This window comes from Rhinoraja longicauda, chromosome 24 (assembly GCF_053455715.1).
Source record: "Rhinoraja longicauda isolate Sanriku21f chromosome 24, sRhiLon1.1, whole genome shotgun sequence".
Classification (NCBI taxonomy): Eukaryota; Metazoa; Chordata; class Chondrichthyes; order Rajiformes; family Arhynchobatidae; genus Rhinoraja; species Rhinoraja longicauda.
Window position 1 is genome coordinate 1,882,891 of NC_135976.1, and position 15,457 is coordinate 1,898,347.

Here is a 15,457-nt window from a genome sequence, read left to right on the forward strand (position 1 = left end):
AGCACTGAGCTGAGATGGAGATGTATTCCTGCTCCATCATTGATCATAGTATCTCTCTACACATGACAACAACAAACCAATATCAGTACAACACCCAGTGCTTTAGTTTAGTTTAGTTTAGTTTAGAGATACAGCGTGGAAACAGGCCCTTCGGCCCACCGAGTCTGCATCGACCAGCGATCCCCGCACACTAACACTATCCTACACACACTAGGACATTTACACATTCACCGAGCCAATTAACCTACGTCTTTGTAGTGTGGGAGAATAGCGAAGATCTCCCCTCAGTCACGAGGAGAATGTACAAACTCCGTACAGACAGCACCTGTAGTCGGGATCGAACCCGGGCCTCGGGCGTTGCAAGCGCTGTAAGGCAGCAACTCTACCGCTGCGCCACCGTAGCACCCTTATTAGTATTAGTATTAAATTATTAGTGATGCTTATACCAGGGCAGTGTACTGGCACCTCCAAAACAATGAAAACAAGACTTTTAAAGTTTTAGAATTTCAACATTACAATGTTGACATTCGACTTTTTAGTTGTGTGTTTATTGAATGAGAAGATTTGTTACAAATTCAAAACAGAAGAGTGAAAACAAATGTTGATAAATGTAGCTGATTTAACTGGTATGCCAGCCACTCCCTCGTGTCCACACACAAGCAACACTAAAGCCAAGACTGGGCATGGAGCTGCACACTGACTGCAGGCAGTCCTGCAGTGGAGGGGATGCACGGACGAGGCTCTCCCCAGCGTTACTGTAGGCTCAATCACTGGGGTGTAGAGTGGCTGGAAACAGCACGCCAGCCATCAATCAAGGTTCAAATGTCTAACCCTGTCGGTTAAACAAATTTGAACAAGTGACAAACAAACAAAAACAATCCTGAGAGAAATACATTTAAAAGTAACAACTCATTGACAGCTCAGAGTTTGCACAAGGTTTGTGTTCAGATACAGACTGTGAATATTCTGTTTGCAACCACTTCAGCCTTCTGTACAATTGTTGGATTGCCCTTGTGTGTGCGTGTATGTCTTTGTATATACTTGTGAGTGCGTGTGTGTGTGTCTGCACCTGTGTGTGTGTGTGTGTGTGTGTGTGTGTGGGCACCTGTGTGTGTGTGTGTCTGCACCTGTGTGTGTGTGTGTGTGTGTGTGTGTGTGTGCACCTGTGTGTGTGTGTGTCTGCACCTGTGTGTGTGTGTGTGTGTGTGTGTGTGTGTGTCTGCACCTGTGTGTGTGTGTGTGTGCACCTGTGTGTGTGTGTATGTGTGTGTGTGTGCACCTGTGTGTGTGTGTGTGTGTATGCATGCACACCTGTGTGTGTGTCTGCACCTGTGTGTGTGTGTGTGTGTGTGTGTGTGCGTGTGTATGCGTGCACACCTGTGTGTGTGTGTGTGTGTGTGTGTGCACCTGCGTGTGGGTGTGTCTGCACCTGTGTGTGTGTGTGTGTGTGTGTGTGTTTGGGTGTGTGCATGTATGTGTGCATGCGTGCGTGTCACCTCAGTGAGGGCTAATTGGTTAATGATTTCCAACACCGTTGCCCCTGCCTGTCCACTGCAGAGCATGGCTCTGTGGGCCGGTCACACAACATTGCTGGGGTGGTGAATGCCTGTGGGCCCAGGTCCTGGGTTAAAGGCTGAGCCTCAAGGTGGGATGCTAGCTGAGGAGAATGTTTCTAAACTGTCCCGGTTATATTTTAAAACAAAATGTAAGATGAAAGGCATAGACTATAGTCATTAAATCAAAAAAGGAAGAAAAATGTCTAACTGTGCGTGGATTTGCAATTGCTTTATAATGCGGGACATTGGCTATCAGGAGCGAGTTAATTTAAACTTATCCCTGTGTGATTAAACAGCCTTGGGAGATTTGATGTGGCTGTTTCAGTCAGAGTAGGTGTGTGTCAGTCACACCAGCACATAAACAAATGGTTTAATGTGATTATTAGCAACTCATTGAGAGCTCTATTTATCTCGTTTTTGCACTGCGAGATTTTTTGTTTGCCTTCAGCACGAGAGGCTGTGACATTTGAAACAAGCTGAGCAGCTTCACAGACAGAAACCAAGAGCTTTATCTTCGAAATAGCTAAATAGAGTGTCATTGGAACTTCATTAAAAATTCACACTTACAACCAGAGAGCCGCAATCAGACTGACCCTGCCCTGCAGAAATCTCAGCCATTTATGGAGAGAAAATGCATCTGAGAGCAGGCAAGTGTGGCAAGGCAGGAGGTGGCAATGGGGATGATCAATCATGAAAATGAATGCTAGAACAATGCAGACTCCACCAAACCTCCCCAAACCTGTCACTTCACAAACTTGTACTCCCTGCAAGAATGACATCGTCTTCACAGTTCATGATCTAGCCAGACCCTGTCTGTCAAACTGGTACCATGGAGCCAGTGTGAAATATCACCTGGACACTTCCTGAAGGCACTGACCTTGTGAGGGACTGCACCCCAGGTAGAGTCACACCTTCAAGGACTGTACCCCAGGTAGAGTCACACCTTCAGGGACTGTACCCCAGGTAGAGTCACACCTTCAGGGACTGTACCCCAGGTAGAGTCACACCTTCATGGACTGCACCCCAGGTAGAGTCACACCTTCAGGGACTGCACCCCAGGTAGAGTCACACCTTCAAGGACTGTACCCCAGGTAGAGTCACACCTTCAAGGACTGTACCCCAGGTAGAGTCACACCAGGAACTGTACCCCAGGTAGAGTCACACCTTCAAGGACTGTACCCCAGGTAGAGTCACACCTTCAAGGACTGTACCCCAGGTAGAGTCACACCTTCAAGGACTGTACCCCAGGTAGAGTCACACCTTCAGGGACTGTACCCCAGGTAGAGTCACACCTTCAAGGACTGTACCCCAGGTAGAGTCACACCTTCAGGGACTGTACCCCAGGTAGAGTCACACCAGGAACTGCACCCCAGGTAGAGTCACACCTTCAGGGACTGCACCCCAGGTAGAGTCACACCTTCAGAGACTGTACCCCAGGTAGAGTCACACCTTCAGAGACTGTACCCCAGGTAGAGTCACACCTTCAGAGACTGTACCCCAGGTAGAGTCACACCTTCAGAGACTGTAGTGATGCATTCTCTTCATAGCCATTTATAAATGGTAGATTATTAATTGTTGGTTAATTTAATTGTCAGTGGAAGTCAGGATGATCATTTTTCAATGAAGTCATGAACAAACAGGCTGGGTGATTATTGTGTGATTATCAGTGAACCTGCCCAGGGTCTGACTTGCATAGTTATCATGCACTAACAGTGCGTAAAAGGACGCCGTGCAGATTCAATGTTGGAAGGAGAGGATGTCAGGGGGAAGTAAAACACAAATCCAGGAAAACATTTCATCTGCACCTTTTTAACCATTTTAACCAGTTATTGGCAGCACGGTGGCGCAGCGGTAGAGTTGCTGCCTTACAACACCTGAGACCCGGGTTCGATCCTGACTACAGGTGCTGTCTGTATAGGGTTTGTACGTTCCCCCACAACTGCATGCGTTTTCTCCTGGCTCTGTGGTTTCCCAAACTCCAAAGACGTACAAGTTTGTAGGTTCATTGGCTTTGGTCCAGATTGTACATTGTCCCTAGTGCGTAGGATAGTGCTAGTGTTCAGGGTGGAGACATTTGATGGGAGAAACAAACAATAAAATATTGAGAAAAGCCTGAATTAAAATGAGCCAAGTCCAGACAATGTTGTGTGAAGGCTTGTTCTGATTTGAACAGCAATGTTGGTCCATGTTCTCTTTCCCAACCAATTTCCTCAAGGCTTTCATTTTAATTTTTTTATTTTGCATGTTTTATTTGTATTGTCTTTGGTGATTGACCTTTCAAATTGCTGCTAATGTTTTAACAGAATGAATAAAGCTCGCATCACGGATTGAAAATGCAAATATAAATACAGGCCTTTATCTGAAATTGGGGTCATTCTAATTTGCAGAGTTGAAGAGAGCTGCTCTTAATGCGAGCCACTGTTTCAATGCTCATAATTATACAGTTAGAGGTGGTGGAGAGGAAGATTGGTGGGTGGTGAGATTGAGAGGGAGAAGTAGATGGGGAGGGTGGGGGGGGGGGAGGGAGAGGGAGAGGGAGAGGGAGAGGGAGAGGGAGAGGGAGAGTGGGAGAGGGAGAGGGAGAGGGAGAGGGAGAGGGAGAGGGAGAGGGAGAGGGAGAGGGAGAGGGAGAGGGAGAGGGAGAGGGAGAGGGAGAGGGAGAGGGAGAGGGAGAGGGAGAGGGAGAGGGAGAGGGAGAGGGAGAGGGAGAGGGAGAGGGAGAGGGAGAGGGAGAGGGAGAGGGAGAGAGGGAGGGGGAGAGAGAGAGTGGGAGAGGGAGAGGGAGAGGGAGAGAGAGAGAGGGAGAGTGGGAGAGAGAGGGAGGGAGAGAGGGAGAGGGAGAGAGGGAGAGGGAGAGAGACAGGGAGAGGGAGAGGGAGAGGGAGAGAGAGAGAGAGAGAGAGAGAGAGAGAGAGAGAGATATCACATGCACACAGATGAAGCGGGAGAGACAGGCACTGTGAGAAAATGTGCCCTCTGTCAAGAAGATTGACTGAATGTAGTTTTCAAAAATACAAAATCACATTTGGTATTGAAATAGATGAATTAAAAACTATAATGCAATCAGTCATAATACAGGGATTTGGAGGCAATTTATTAATCTTTGAGAGAATTATATCCAATTTTTATTAGTCCTCTTATTTTACAGAGGGATATCAGCAGATAAAAGCTTTATCTGTGGCTGAAAGAAACAGTGTTTATTTTGCACTCACCATCAGGTTAACTCTTTGTTTGCCAGTGGGGAATGAGAGGCTTGAAGTCCAAAATCAGTCTCCAGCTGCCACCTCCCGTCAGTCAGCTGCCCTCAGCTGCCCAGGATGAACGGCTGGGCAATGATGCTGTGGGAAGGGCCTCATGTGGATGTCATGTGGACCTCATGTGGACATGTGGGCCTCACGATGGCATGTGGACCTCATGTGAACCTCATGTGGACCTCATCTGCACATGTGTACCTCATGAAGGCATGTGGGCTTCTGAGGACCTCATGTGGATCTCATGTGGACATGTGGGCCTCAAGTGGAAATGCGGGCCTCATGTGGACATGTGCTCTCATGTGGACACGTGGACATGTGCCCTCGTATGGACATGTGGACATGTGCCCTCATGTGGACATGTGCCCTCGTGTGGACATGTGCCCTCGTGTGGTCATGTGGATCTCATGTGGTCATGTGGACATGTGCCCTCGTGTGGACATGTGCCCTCGTGTGGACATGTGCCCTCGTGTGGACATGTGGACATGTGCCCTCGTGTGGACATGTGAACATGTGCCCTCGTATGGACATGTGGACATGTGCCCTCGTGTGGACATGTGAACATGTGCCCTCGTATGGACATGTGGACATGTGCCCTCGTGTGGACATGTGCCCTCGTATGGACATGTGGACATGTGCCCTCGTGTGGACATGTGGACATGTGCCCTCGTGTGGGCCGGTTGTACCTCCCCGGCAGTGGCAGGGTATTAAACATGACTTGAAAAGGATGCAGGGCATTGGTTGAGCTGCTGCTGATGCCCCAGAAAGAGTCCAAGAGGAATGAGATGAATCTTAACCAGGGAGATGGTCTCACTGGCACTGGGACAGGCACTGGGTAGCGAGGGCATTGCCTGTGGTGGTGCATAGCTGCCTGATCTCAGGGGCACACTGGGGACATTGCCTCATTTTTTCCCACCCCAGCACAGCGCAGTTCTCCCAAAATACCACTCCTCCAGTACTACTCCCTCAGCACCACTCCCCCAGTACCCCACTCCCCCAGTACCCCACTCCCCCAGTACTCCACTCCCCCAGTACTCCACTCCCCCACACCCCCACTCCCCCCAGTACCCCACTCCCCCACACCCCCACTCCCCCAGTACCCCACTCCCCCACACCCCCACTCCCCCAGTACCCCACACCCCCACTCCCCCAGTACCCCACACCCCCACTCCCCCAGTACCCCACTCCCCCAGTACCCCACACCCCCACTCCCCCAGTACCCCCACACCCCCACTCCCCCAGTACCCCACTCCCTCACACCCCCACTCCCCCAGTACCCCACACCCCCACTCCCCCAGGACCCCACTCCCCCAGTACCCCACACCCCCACTCCCCCAGTACCCCACTCCCCCAGTACCCCACACCCCCACTCCCCCAGTACCCCACTCCCCCAGTACCCCACACCCCCACTCCCCCAGTACCCCACTCCCACAGTACCCCACTCCCCCACACCCCCACTTCCCCAGTACCCCAGTACCCCACACCCCCACTCCCCCAGTACCCACTCCCACAGTACCCCACTCCCCCACACCCCCACTCCCCCAGTACCCCACTCCCACAGTACCCCACTCCGCCACACCCCCAGTACCCCACTCCCACAGTACCCCACTCCCCCAATACCCCACTCCCCCACACCCCCACTCCCCCAGTACCCCACTCCCCCACACCCCCACTCCCCCAGTACCCCACTCCCACAGTACCCCACTCCCCCACACCCCCACTCCCACAGTACCCCACTCCCCCACACCCCCACTCCCCCAGTACCCCACTCCCACAGTACCCCACTCCCCCACACCCCCACTCCCCCAGTACCCCACTCCCACAGTACCCCACTCCCCCACACCCCCAGTACCCCACTCCCACAGTACCCCACTCCCCCAATACCCCACTCCCCCACACCCCCACTCCCCCAGTACCCCACACCCCCACTCCCCCAGTACCCCACTCCCACAGTACCCCACACCCCCACTCCCCCAGTACCCCACTCCCCCACACCCCCACTCCCCCAGTACCCCACACCCCCACTCCCCCAGTACCCCACTCCCCCAGTACCCCAGTACACCACTCCCCCAGTACCCCATTACCCCACTCCCCCACACCCCCACTCCCCGAGTACCCCAGTACCCCACTCCCCCAGTACCAGCGTTGGTACCACACTGCTAGAGCATTGGCCCTTCAGCCCTCAGTACTGCTGCTGTAGCAGTGCATCGTGTCCCCAGCCCCACCACCCCAAGTGGCCACCTGGACCAAGGGCCAAGGTGCCGGGCTGGGGTTGATACTCACGACCATCCCTTTGAGGGAAGTGAATGGCAGTGTGTGACTGCCTCTCTCAGATTCTCTCTCCACCTCCCTAGTTACTTGTTGTCAGTCTTTTCAAAAGGCTTCATGTAAAAAGCTATCATAAATTAAATCTGCTTCCTTGGTGACTGGAATACAATTACAGCCTCGCGTTGTAGATATGTTCTCTTTGCATTTTTTCTCTCTCTTTTTCGGTGTAATGTAATCTTTGCAAAATAATTTGCTTCATGCAGAATTCAAAATATGTAGAAATCTACATGAATTTGTAAAAGGAGTATTTAAGGACAAGGATAAAGAAATGATTGGTGTTGTGATCTGTGAGAACTAGATGTAAATGAATGCCCCGTTTTAGCGATGGAACAAACATTACTTCTCTTTGATGCCTCTGCGTTTTTACACATTCGCGGCACAATAGTGCTGCCTTTACTTGTCTAGCGTTTAATTTTTATAGATGCCGCTCCAGACGAGCTTTTCACGTATTTGTTTAAATTGTGACTGCTTCTCCACATGCTAATTAATTCTGAAGGACACGTTTAAAATTCAAATGAATATCTGCAGAGATGTGGGAGAGGAACGTTCCAGGGCATCACCCCGATCCCAGTCTAATGGAGTCACTGTGAGGCCACACAGATCGGACCCAGACCTCAAAGCTACAGGGACAGATTGTGTGTGTAACTGGAAGCCACTCGAGAATTTGGCGCTGAACATACATAGTCTGGAGTATCCGTTTATTATAAAGTACCCTCCAGCTAAAGAAGTGGGAGACGTTGATATTATAGACATCTGCTGATCTGACTATCCAGCATAAATCTGTCAAAGTTCTCTCCCTCAACCAATCTACATCGCAAGTCAAAACACTCGTCACCAAATCATTATTATTTTTACTTATATCTATTCGTGGGATAAGTTTGTTTGGTGAGCAAGTATTTACTGCTCATCCCTGATTGGGCATGAGAAGATGTTGGTGAGCCAGCACTGTGCAAGAAGGTACTGCCACTGCAGGTTTACACCAAAGACAGACACAAAATGGATGCTGGAGTGACTCAGTGGGGCAGGCAGCATCTCTGGAGAGAAGGGATGGGTGACGTTTCCGGTCGGGTCTGAAGAAGGGTCTCGATTCGAAACGTCACCCATTCCTTGTCTCCAGAGATGCTGCCTGTCCCGTTGAGTTACTCCAGCATTGTGTGTCAATCTTTGCTGATTCACTGTGGGCCATGAGATCAGATAGAGTCCAGAGTGCAACTGGTCAGAGTGACACCATCGGGACATGCCGATCACAGGACGGCAATACATTCCCAGGTACAGAACGGTGGGCATCTTGGAGGGGAACCTGCAGGTGGTGGTGCCCTCACGGACACACAGGACTGGGACGTTCTGGAGAAGAAAGTTACTGAGTTACTGCAGAGCATCTTATGGACTGTGCTCTCTACAGAAAACATACTGTTACTATGCCCTTGGTCCATGTCCCTCTGTTCCCAAGGTCCATATCCCTCTATTCTTGTCCATATCCCTCCATTCCTGTCCATATCCCTCCATTCCTGTCCATATCCCTCTATTCCTGTGTCCATATCCCTCCATTCCTGTCCATATCCCTCTATTCCTGTCCATATCCCTCTATTCCTGTGCCCATATACCTCTACTCCCTGCCTGTTTATGCATCTGTCTAAAAGCCTTGTAAACATTGCCTTTATATCTGCTTCTAGCACCTCACTGGCAGTGCGTTCCAGGCACCCACCACTGCCTGTGTAAAAATCTCGACTCACACATCTCCTTTAAACTTTTCCGATCTGACCTTGACTCTAGGCTGTCCAGTGTTTGGCATTTCCAGCCTGGGAAAAATCAACGTCAGCAGTCCCTTGGGACAAAACTCCTACTGCCCAGCCCATCTGTCCTTCTCATAGTTCTATATACTTCTATCAGGTCTCCCCTCTGCATCCAGTGTTCCAGAGAACACAACCTAAGTTTGCCCAACCTTTCCTAATAACTAATATTCTCCAATCCAGATAGACACAAAATGCTGGAGTAACTCAGCAGGCTCCTGGAGGAGGGTCTCGACCCGAAACGCCACCCATTCCCTCTCTCCAGAGACGCTGCCGGACCCGCTGAGTTACTCCAGCATCTTGTGTCTATCTTTGATGTGGAGCAGCATTCGTAGTTCCTTCCCTCCCACCTCTCCGATCCAGAATGTACTATCAAGTTCTTCACTGTTCACTCCAATCAAAAGGAATAGAGGGATATGGACCAGTTGTTCAGTTTGAGCTCTAATATCTTGATGCAGAATAGGTGAGCAACAGCTGGGGTGTCTCAGCTCAGCTCAGCTCAGCTCATTGAGTACATTGATTCTCTACTCGGGAGAGAGTAGAGTTGGGACTTGGGCCGTCAGAATATGATGGGCATGGTTGTCCACACTCGCCCGTCTGAACCCACCATCTGGTGATGAACGACCACTCGGTCGGTATCTTTGTTTTCTGTGCTGGATGGTCACCTTTGTCAAGGCATGTCTTACCCCTGTGCTTGCCCTTCTCTCCTGTATGTCACAGAATGCGGTGCGCCACAACCTTAGCCTCCACAAGTGTTTTGTCCGAGTGGAGAATGTAAAAGGGGCAGTCTGGACGGTCGATGAACTAGAGTACCAAAAGAGAAGACCACCAAAGATGACCGGGTAAGGCACCAGTTCTGGCATTACTCCCTACTCCCCCTCCCTGGCACCTTCACACATCAGGTCACCGTGTCTCACTTCAGATATGATAGTGGCATCTCAGGGACTTCTGGAGCGGTACATGAACATGCGGGGAATAGAGCCATGTGGACTATGTGCAGGCAGGTAAGAGTTGGTCTTGGAATCATGTTCAGCACAGACATTATGGGCCGAAGGGCCTGTTCCTGTGCTGTACTGTTCTAGAGTCCAAGCCTCAAAGTGTGGAGGAATGTTGCTGCTCCCCCATGGAGGAATGTCAGTAACAGATCCTAGAGACGGTGGCACAACAGTAGTGTTGCTGCCTTACAGCGCTAGAGCCCCAGGTCCCAGGTTCAATCCTGATTATGGGTGCTGTCTGTACAGAGTTTGCAAGTTCTCCCCGTGACCTGCGTGGGTTTTCTCCGAGATCTTCAGTTTCCTCTCACAATCAAAGACGTACATGTTTGTAGGTTATTTGGCTTGGTATAAATGTAAATTGTCCCTAGTGTGTGTCGGGTAGTGTTAATGTGCAGGGATCGCTGGTCGGTGCGGACTCGGTGGGCCGAAGGGCCTGTTTCCGCGCTGTATATCTAATCTAAACCACGTCACTGCAAGCTTGCAATGTGGAATGCACTGAAACCCTGGAGACAGGATAGGAAGATATAACTTGTCAGAATCATACAGTGAACAAAAGAATTGGGGATAAAAAAGAGTAAGGCTTAAGATTCCAAATAAAATACAATACAATACAATATATCTTTATTGTCATTGTACCCAGGGGTACAACGAGATTGGGAATGCGCCTCCCATACGATGCAATAATTTAAGTAATTAACAGCAACCCAACGAAACAAAACAATTGTAACAGTTTTTAGACAGGGTAAAGTGCAAGTTGATCTATGCGTTGTGGCCATCCGGCTCAGCAGGACCGGTTCATAGTAGCTATGGCCCTGGGGATGAAGCTGTTCCTGAGTCTGGAGGTGCGGGCATAGAAGGCCTTGTATTGTCTGCCCGATGGAAGGAGTTCGAACAGACTGTTGCAGGGGTAGAAAAGCATCCGACCCAAACGCAGGAATGGAATCCACATCTTCTGTGCTCTGGGGTGAATAGGGTGCAGTTAACATGACTCACTGTCAACCCTGGCTGACCCTACAACATCGCTGAAAGGTGACCCTGTGTCTAATCCCACCCCTGCCCTGTATCCATGGTAATCCCCCAGAAAGTATCTCAGAACGTGATGATCTTTGCCCATGTTTATGGCACATTCTCCTCTGCTTTAGCCGATTATATCACCATTTGAGAATGACAGGTAACAATTTGAATCTGTAAAAAATGATGAAAGGATAATTGTCAGTAGCTCAGATCCCATCAGCCTTTCGCCAAGTGACCTATTTGGTTTCAGTTTACCCCAGAGATCAGTGAACAGCCAGCAAGATATTAAGTTGAGGTCATCCCCTCTCACCTTTCCCAACTATTCGTCATCAGGCTGAGATGGGAAAAATCCCAAACCACAGCTTGTGAATGGGCTCAGTGTCAGAAAACCCACTCCAATGGCACCCATCAAATCATCAACTGTCAATCCAGCAGGAGTTTCAGAAGGCCCAGATGGTGTTGGGAGTGTGGACATGATGAGCTGAGGTGAATAACTTTGGGACTGTCAAGTGGAAGCTGCATTTGACTCAAGAAGGAGAGGAACAGGAGCAGATAGGGCTACAGTGTAATAGGGTGGTGTAGTGGTAGAGCTACTGCCTTACAGTGCCAGTAGACCCAGGCTCGACTCTGACTACAGGTGCTTATCTGTACAGAGTTTGTACATTCTCCCTGTGACCGTGTGGGTTTACTCCGAGATCTTTGGTTTCCTCCCACACTCCCAAGAGGTACAAGTTTGTAGGTTAATCGACTTGGAATTAATGTATAGATATAAGATTGTCCCTCGTGTGTTAATGCATGGACTCGGTGGGCCGAAGGGCCTGTTTCCACGCTGTATCTCTAAACTAAGACACTGGTCCAAGGAGATGAAGGAGGGGAGGAGAAAGTCTTATGTAAGACATTTTTGTGGCCTACCTGACTCCGAATACCTTGCTTTTGTATGTTAAATATTTTATGACACATTAAAAGGGTTACTATTCTTTCTGGAGGCTAGAACAAGGGGCCACAGTTTAAGAATAAGGGGTAGGCCATTTAGAACGGAGATGAGGAAGAACTTTTTCAGTCAGAGAGTGGTGAAGGTGTGGAATTCTCTGCCTCAGAAGGCAGTGGAGGCCAGTTCGTTGGATGCTTTCAAGAGAGAGCTGGATAGAGCTCTTAAGGATAGCGGAGTGAGGGGGTATGGGGAGAAGGCAGGAACGGGATACTGATTGAGAGTGATCAGCCATGATCGCATTGAATGGCGGTGCTGGCTCGAAGGGCTGAATGGCCTACTCCTGCACCTATTGTCTATTGTCTATTGTTTATTCCTTCAACAAGATCAGCAAACACATTTACAGGACTGTTTGTTTTGTACATAATTCTATTGTAGCAGATTCGTTAAAAACATTTGTCTTTGTGCTGATCAAATTGGTTCTTTTTTTTAGAAGTCCAACTTTAGTGAAGAATGTGATTACAGGTCTTGGATATGGAGGAGCACTTACATCAAGCTACCAGGTGAGTGGTCACATTCCAACTGGTTGCTTCAATCAGGAGAGGAAAGGGTTGTGAAGGCCAAGTACATCGCGTGATCTCCCACTGCTCACCTGAGGCTGCCTATCCTCTCATAGGTTCATAGGTGAATGGAGCAGAATGAGGCCACTCGGCCCATCAAGTCTGCTCTGCCATTCAATCATGGCTGATCCACCTCTCCCACCTAACGCCATTCTCCTGCCTTCTCCCCATAACCCCTGACACCTGTACTAATCAAGAATCTTATCTATCTATCTCTGCCTTTAAAATGTCCACGTATGACCTCATGGTTTGCTTGAGGTTTATGTTGGACTTGTGGTTCAGCTCGTCACTAGTCCAGGCTGCTTTGAAACAAATGATTTGCACCCTCTCCAGCTTTCCCTCTGCTCTCTTGGAGATGGGAAGGTGATTTTAATCATTGGTCCACTCCATAAGCAGACACGGGGCCAATGGTATCTGCCCAGCTGTCATCAGGTAACTGAACTGTCCTCTCACCAACTAGAGGGTGGTCCTGACCTCCCATCTACCCCATTGGAGGCCGTTGAACTTTATCGGGCTATACTGGACTTTATCTCGCATTATACATGATTCCCTTTATCCTGCACCTGTACACTGTGGATGACTGGGTTGTAATCATGTACTGTATGGAGGAAGGAACTGCAGATGCTGGTTTTCACCGACGATAGATACAAAATGCTGGAGTAACTCAGAGGGTCAGGCAGCTTCTCTAGAGAAAAGGAATAGGTGATGTTTTGGGTCAAGACCCTTCTTCAGATTGAGAGTTAGTGGAAAGGAAAACTGGAGGTATGAAAAGGTACAGAATAAATCACAGCCAGCAACGATGGCAGTGGAGCCCACAATGGTCCATTGTTGGCTGTGGAAGAGGTAATAATAACGGGATACAAACAATGAAACTAGCAAGATGACTAGGGTGAGGGAGGGACAGAGAGGGGAAGAATTCAAGGGCTACTTGAAATGAGAGAAATCAATATTCATACCTCTGGTATATGCGAAATATGAGGTGCTGTTCCTCCAATTTGTGCGTGGCCTCACTCTGACAGTGGAGGAGGCCCAGGCCACAAAGATCAGTTTGGGAATGGGAAGGGGAGTTGAAATGTGTGGCAACCGGGAAATCGCGTAGGCCCAGGCAGAGTGTTCAGCTAAACTTGCACCTCAGTGTGGACTCCAACGTATCAGCGCGACCAGGCGCAGATTGGGCGATGGTTTCACTCAACCCTTTCACATTCCCCACTGAAGGCCAGCAGCAGATGCTAGCCAGGGGCAGAGGCATCAGACCCCTGCCCCAAACCCCACTCACCCAAACACATATTACTGCCCACACCCGTGCACTCTCATGGATAGGCACTCGTTTACATTCACACACCAAAGAATGCACACTCACATGCACATTCTACACACATACAACTTGTCACATGTACTTGCAGTATGTACACACACACGTACTTGCAGTATGTACACACACACGTACTTGCAGGATGTACACACGCACACAAGGGCAAACACACACACAAGGGTATACATAAACACACATTCGCACACAGACATACACATCCACACAGGCCCGCACAACACCGCACACAAATGATTACACATTTATTCCTGCACACACACAGACACAATTTGCACACATTTGCACACTTCTAAAGATGCACCTACACTCTCTTGTGCAAGGACTGGCTCACACACTGGCTCGTGAAAGGAGGAGCCTGGGGCAGCCAGTGAACTTGGATGAACTGAGAACCAGGCTCCTTTGTGGCATAAGCTCTGAGAACCGGCCCCCCTGCCCCACATCTGCTGATGTTCGGGATGTCCACAGCTGGATGTGCAGAGAGACAGGGACCCCAGCTGGCCACTTTGGGTATCTCAGGCAGGCTCCTCTCTCCTGAGTCACTGACAGAGAGACAGAGCAGGGTTTGTGAGGTGACCAGTGGGAGGGCAAGTTGTCAGCTGGGATCCTGGTCTTGATTGTATGTGTGACTATGTATGTGCACGGCTGTCAGGATCGGAGCCAGCAGTGAACACCCCCCACCCCCACAGCCAAATACCCACAGACACAGGGGTACATCGCCTGGACTCAGATGCTGAGATGATACACATGAGTGTGTCACCTCCTCAGAAGGACACAAGCTGATTTAATCTGAATTAACAGCCCGAGGTGCAAATAACCTGTAAAATTCTCATCCTTGTTGTGAAATCCTTGCACGACCTTTACCTCCTCTTCCTGAAGACAATGGTCCTTTAGGTCCTTCCCTGAATGTTGTGCTACCACTCATTCTCTCAACAGGTCACCCATTCACTAATCATGTTCCCTTATCATGTATCTATCTGTACACTGTGAACAGCTCGATTGTCATCATGTATTCTCTTTCCACTGGCTGGTTCGTACGCAACAAAAGCTTTTCACGTGACAATACGCTAAACTAACTAACTAAAATCTAACTTCAGTGTAATGATTTAAAACGAGTTATCTTAATTGCTACTTCTGCTATTCAGTGACAAACTGCAAACTGCAAACTGCAAACTCTTCATCTTCATCTCTAGAGCAGTTCCTTGGGACTGAGAGTGGGTTGCTTCCCATTGTTTCCATGGGTTCTGAGCTTTATGAGGCCAAAGTGGGAACCTCAGTCCTTGCAGAGTTGAGGCAGTGTGTGCTGATGAGGAGGTGGATAGTGACTCATGAGGTAGCCCACCCCCACACCACAGAACAAAACTCTGGGGGTGAGGGGGGGTGGAGGGGGGAGGTAGGTGAAAATTGATGAGTGTAAAATGCCCCGGGTGTGCAGTTGAACAGTAGAAGTTCAGGGGAGATGGGCAACCAAAATGGGATCAATGAAGGGCTAGTATAAATAGAACTGGCCAGCACAGACTCGATGGGTCGAAGGGCCTCTTTCTGTGCTGTATGAGTCCATAATTTTGCACGTGAGCTAAGAATGAGACAGGATAACCATTTACCACTTTGAAATCTTATCATGAACTCAGATGTTCCTCATATTCCA

The 15,457-nt window shown here is 49.4% G+C and overlaps 1 protein-coding gene across 1 annotated transcript in view; it reads left to right on the plus strand.

Annotated features, from left to right (window-relative positions):
- The window catches only part of foxp4 (forkhead box P4), a 319,253-nt gene that overhangs the window by 293,177 nt on the left and 10,619 nt on the right, over window positions 1-15,457 (plus strand). The window contains 2 exon segments of the mRNA XM_078420290.1: window positions 9,646-9,767; window positions 12,356-12,425. Of these exon segments, the coding sequence (XP_078276416.1) occupies window positions 9,646-9,767; window positions 12,356-12,425 (192 nt within the window).